Source organism: Charadrius vociferus, unplaced genomic scaffold (genome assembly GCF_000708025.1).
Source record: "Charadrius vociferus isolate BGI_N301 unplaced genomic scaffold, ASM70802v2 scaffold429, whole genome shotgun sequence".
In the NCBI taxonomy this organism is placed as follows: Eukaryota; Metazoa; Chordata; class Aves; order Charadriiformes; family Charadriidae; genus Charadrius; species Charadrius vociferus.
Window position 1 is genome coordinate 2,275,359 of NW_009650250.1, and position 6,000 is coordinate 2,281,358.

The following is a 6,000-nucleotide window of genomic DNA, read 5'->3' on the forward strand; positions in this document are numbered from 1 at the left end:
TAGTTTCCACTAGCAGGTGGTAATGCAGTATGTATGCTGTTTTATTTAAAATTAATCTTTACAAAGACAATATTAATCACATTTTAATTAACTCTACTGGGTAGAAAAGGAAAGAATTAATATCGGAATCACACCCATAGACTCCGAAATAAGAAAAGGTCTAACAGATGAAGTAGTTGCTGGGGTCCGTTATTTGGACTGTTGCAACATTACCTGAAACGAATGTGTGATTGATTGCATGCAGCTGTGACACTCCAGCCTCGCAGTACTGGTTGGTGAAAAAGCTGCGCTCTTCTAATAGTTTGGTGCTACCTAAAAGGGTCCTGGTTTTTCTTCTCCCCTTCCTTGTTCTTGGCTGTATGATCTGGTGCCCTCCCTTGCATCAGCTCTGGTTCTTGGCAGACCCTTCACTCAGCCAGTTCAACTGCTGATCTAGCAGAAAGCAATCAGCTTTTATTGTTTTGTTGTATAACTTCTCTGCCAGGTTGGGGAATGGAATTGGCTCAGTGACATGTCTGATGAGCACCTGAGAGCTGCAGAAAAGTCAGGAGGTGGGTGAGAAGGGAGGAAATGTAGCTGGACCAGAGCCACTTTCTCCAGTTGCAGTGGGTCATTAGCTTGGCTCAGCTGGACCATTGATCAATCCCCAAAGGATTTCTCAAGATGAACCTTCAAAAATCTGTTTCTGAGATAGGAAGCATTCTTCTTTTCCATATAGAAAAACAAAATCTTTTTGTAACGTTAGCAATTGACAGAACTTGGGACGCAGGTTGGTCCAGCAAGTTTGACATAAAGCTGAAAATTAAATAATGTGAATTGCATTCCTGGCATGGCCGCCCATGTTTTATAGGTCAGAACGAGCCATCATATTTTATGCTGCTTCTATTATAGGTAAGATGGACACCTTAAATTGCGCAGTAAGAAGCTGCAGAACCACAGATCTCCTCTTGGGACCTAAAAGTTGGGTCAGCTGCTGCTTTGTGTAGCTTACCTAGAGAAAGGGTTGTGTCCCTTCCTTCTGAAGGGTGGTAGAGTGGAAATTGTGATGTGCTAAGAGATGCTTTTTACCCCACTATTTGTGACTCGATGCAAGCAGCTTAAACTGGGATGTAAGATGGTGCTCTCTCATCTTATGCTGTTGTTTATTGGATAATTAGTGGCTGCATCCTGCTTGGGGCTGGACATGGACCCATTTGATTTTTAAGCACATTGTTTATCTGGAAAGTAAGGGTGATTGTCATTAGTGACTCCAGCAGAATACTTCGAGAGCTGTAGTGCCCAGTATTCTTTACTTTGTTTTAAAAGTGGAAGTAATACTTATCTACCCATTGTTCAAATTGCTTTGCGGAGTTCAACTGGAGATGGGTGATATGATTACTTGCTGTAAACTTAGGCTGTGTTTTTCTCTTCAGCAAATTGTTTTATCCTGTATTCATGTGTGTAATCTCTTTTGTTGTTTCAGCCTTAATACAGATACTGGCAGCTGCTGAGGCTGGACGTGATGTTGTTTATTTTACCTTTGGAGATGTGGAGCTGATGCGGGATATTTACAGCATGCACACTTTTCTCTGTGAGAAGGGCCAAACTATTGGTGAGCATAAACAAGTCTGTGCATGCAGCAAAGAGACTTAACCATCTCTGTCCGTGGAAGTTGTCCAATAAGAATTATTGTTATCAAGTCCTGAACACAAGCAAATGCTTCTCAGTGTTTCCAAAGCGTGGAACTCTTCTTATTCAGGGTCAGCTGCACAGTGTTAATCTGTTAGAAGACTTATAGAATCCTTTTGTTAACTCACTTGGGAGTTATGGTCCAGAATTTGGAAAATATGGACATGTGTGGTAGAGAGAAGGTTTGCAAAAGTTTTTAATGTAACTCAAAATGCTTTATAAAGGGAAAATCTGCTTATCTATTCATGATATAGATTTGTCTTATAGAGGGTCTGGCTTGATCCTGCAAGATGAGTTAGTAGTCAGATGTGTTATCCAGTAGCAATACAAGAAAAGCTGTGTATCCATCGCCCCGCTGTGGCTTTTAAATGTCTTTAATTTCTGGGACAGAAGCACAAAACGAGGTAATTGGCAATATGTTTGTAAGTAGTACATGTGCAAGCCTCATGTCCGGATAGCTGGTGCAGAAAGCTCAGCAGAAAGTTGAGGGACCTGACCAATGCCCAGCCTGTTCCCAAGCAGCAACTGCCACCCCTCAGCCAACTCCCCCAGTTTATATACTGAGCGTGCCGTCATACGGTATGGAATCCCCCCTTGGCCAGTTTGGGTCAGCTGTCCTGGCTACGCTGCCCCCAAGCTTCTGGTGCACCTTCTCACTGCAGAGCCTGGGAAGCTGAAAAGTCCTTGACTTAGTAAAAGCATTACTTAGCAACAACTAAAAACATCAGTGTGTAATCAACATTATTCTCATACTAAATCCAAAACACGGCACTATACCAGCTACTAGGAAGAAAATTAAGTCTATCCCAGCCAAAACCAGGACAGGGAGACAAACTTGGAAACAGTTGTGCTCCCCTGATACAGTTGTCTACCTCCTCTTTCAGTGCTCACTTAAAGAGATGTTCTAACCACTGTCTGAGTGTGAGTGTGCCTTTCTTGTCTTCAGTTGCAGTCACACATTCTTCTTATGGCATGGTCTTACATATTATTTTTTTTAAATTATTTCTTTTCACTTTTAAGGGGACATTTATAGGCTGTTACTGAGATACTACAATGAAGAATGCAGAAGCTGTTCTACTTCAGGACCAGATGTCAAGCTGTACTCTTTCATATACAACACCATTGAGTCCTATGCAGATTCTACTGATGATGATGAAGAAAAAGGGTTGTGCTTTGAGGATTAAAATAAATGTATTTGATCAGTATGTTGTTCATCTCCTTCCACTGGTGTATTGTTTGAATTGCTGGGTGTAACATATGAATTGGCTGAACTTAATATATATTGGCTGTGTTGGTAGTTACGTACAACACCCAAACAAACAAAACAAAATCACCTTTGAGAGACAAGATTTTTTTGTTTGATGTTTTCATATATGAAAACCTTGTTTGTGTGTGTACAGAAAAGGTTTCTTTGGTAAATCTGGTATGTGTTATAACTTGTTAAGCAGGATATTTTGGTACATATTTCTATTTCAGTCAAGAGATTGCTGAAAGACTTGGATGATTTCTCTGTACTCCTTTGCCTTTATTTTTCAGAGACCTTATCTAGATTTCTCATGTAAGCTTAGTGCTGGAGTACAGGCAGCCATGTAACTCCTGGGATGGTTTTAGAGAGAAGCTTTGTAATGATTATTCTTACTGAAAATTGTTATAATTTGATTACCAGCTTAAGACTGGCCCAGTACCTTCATTGTTCTTATCAACTTTTTCATTTGTTTAACTTAAAATGTCCTGGGTTTAATCTATTTTGTAATAAATGGTTAAAAATTGAAAGATTCTGGAGGAGCTATAGTGCATTTCACCACTGCATTGTCTTTATCGAATTAGACATAAAAGTTAGCATGAAGAAGTAGAGGAAAAAATGAAGTATGGGAGGGTGGGAAAATAAGAAATGTGACCAAAGTTGGAAACAGAGGGAAATGTTTTCACACGAAACTCTTCAATACCATTTTGTTGGTGCTATCTGTTACAACACTGAACAAGGTCTTAGAGAAGTTAGTACATTTGAAGTTTCTCAAAGTTCACTGTTGTTGGCGATATCATTTGAATTAAGGTCTGCTATTTGTGTTTATATTGTCATATTAATTCTCTTTTATCATACTATGCATATATGTGAGTATAAAGATCCCCATGGGATAAAGTGAGTGAGGAAATGGAAATCACTTGCATATCAGTGGGAGAAAAGTCTGCAGGCTACAGATGAGAACGTGAGGTCTTGTTAGGAGTTTGCATCTGTGTCTGTTTAGGCATGGGAATGGTAATGATGAGAGAGCAAAAGATATGTAAAAACTGTGCTATTACTATCTCTGTGAATACCAAATTAGTGTTGCTGTAGTACATTAATAGTTTACACAAAACTGCAGATACATCTGTGATAAAACTTTTCCAGGTCTTTGTACAGGGCCAATCCAATGAAATGTTTGTCTATTAGTAGATTAAACCCAGTTTAAGTTTAAGCCCAAATTGCTAAATTTAGCCTCGTCTGTGTTAGATTTTCTGCTCTGTCGTGATTGCTATTACCAGTTTAGCAGTACAAGTAAAAACTGTAGCAGGGAAAGTAGCGAGCTAAGGCTCTAGTATCAACAAATTGATTTATCTGACATTGGGCTAATGTCAGATAAATCCTCTCCAAGCCTGAAACACAACGTGGTAATTAAATGCTGGAAGCTGTTGGCACTTGGGCTAACAGTAAAGCACTGGCTGCTTCAGCTGCTCTGGGGGAAGCGATAGCAAAGAGTTTGGGTCATCTACAAACACCTTCCGAGTGCTGCGCCTCCACGTTCATGCTAAGTGGGCAGCTTGGAAGTGTGTTGCTTGGAAGGTGACAGACAGCAGCTTAAGAGTTTCTTCCTGTTCTTGCCACCAGCTGTAGTTTTCTCCACCCCACCGGTTATAAGGAAAAGATTTGGGCTAGAATTTCTCGCCTTTTCCTGTTTTTGCAACTTGTGTCCTCAGAGGTAGCGGAAATCTTTTCTCCTGCTCCCGGTGTTTTAGTGTTGGCTCATATTCTGGCAATAGGAATAGCAGTGTTTTGTAATAGGCTCTTATTTGGGCATTTAGGTTCAATTATGATAGTGCTTCTAGAAGCGTTGCTGATGATAAATGTACCCTGCTAATTAAGACAAGTGATGGAAAATAGGTGCTATCTGCCAAACCACCTTCACCTTACTACTCAGGATTTCCTATAGAAAAGGTGAACAGAATTTGTTCCTAAACAACTGGAAGGAAATTTAGCAAAAAGCTTTAGGTGGCTTGATACGACCTCCCCTTTATTGTAAATAAACACATCTTTATTAGTGCAATATTAATTTTCATTGTGAGGGGAAGCGATGTGTCAGGTGTGAAAAGTGTACCAAAATAAGATGGTATAAAATTCTACTTCAACTCTAGAAACAGAAAAATATATTTAACTTTGGAAGGATTCTCAGAAGATCATATTCTAGGGTATCCAGTTAAGAGAGTTTTTGCAGTGTCAGGTGTTTCCAGAATAATCCAAGTCACTTTATGCAGTCTGTATTTTCACCGATATCTGAGAATTTTCTAAGATGGGGAAGAATGCCTTTCATTTGAGATCATTCTTTAGGATGTGTTTACAATATGTTCCCCACCACCACCACCACCAAATATGGTTGTATGGACAGGAGAAAAGGAAAATAGTAATTCATTTTCTGTTTGTCATCTGAATAAGAGTGATACAGCCTACGTTCTACTGTGTGTCCCTGATCTTGTAAAGGGCAGTGTTGTAAGAACACTTTGAATATGAGTTTGATCACAGACAGGCTGAAGCTTATATTTTTCTTGGTTGTTTTGGGTTGGGGATTTTTTTGGATTTTTTTTTTTTAAGCAAAATAGCCCAGATTTAACAAATTGCCAACAGTGTTACATTCCCATGACTTTCTAATTCAATAAAGAGCTAAACTGCCCAGAATGCTGCATGCGGAAGCAGGAATTTTGCATCAGCCCAATATGTGCTCTGCATCTTCCTTTCTTTGTCCCTCCACCCGCCACTCTGCATTTATAAACTACCTGAAACGTTTCCTTTAGCTACAGGTGGCTTTTGGTGCTCTGTTTGAAGTAGCGTGGAATGGAGATGCTGACGATCTCTTTGTGCAGCTTAGTGAGCTTCAGTTTCACTCTTCTAGAAACCTGTTACGGAGTATTCTGGTTTGGGTTTGGTTTTTTTTTATTACTTTAGGGATGTTTGCTATATGATTGCAAATAAAAATAAACTTCCTACCAAAACTTTTGTTTTATACTTTTTAGCAGCTAAGTTGAACGCTTAATATGAAACAACAACAGGCAGTCATGTAGATTGCAATGTTGCCTCATGGT

The 6,000-nt window shown here is 39.5% G+C and overlaps 1 protein-coding gene across 1 annotated transcript in view; it reads left to right on the top strand.

The window, feature by feature from the left end:
* The window catches only part of PARG (poly (ADP-ribose) glycohydrolase), a 64,846-nt gene extending 61,685 nt beyond the window's left edge, over positions 1-3,161 (top strand). Inside the window, exons 16-17 of the mRNA XM_009893041.1 lie at positions 1,463-1,591; positions 2,689-3,161. Of these exons, the coding sequence (XP_009891343.1) occupies positions 1,463-1,591; positions 2,689-2,852 (293 nt within the window). The 3' untranslated portion in view covers positions 2,853-3,161. The remainder of the gene's footprint in view (positions 1-1,462; positions 1,592-2,688) is intronic.
* Positions 3,162-6,000: the final 2,839 nt, after the last annotated feature.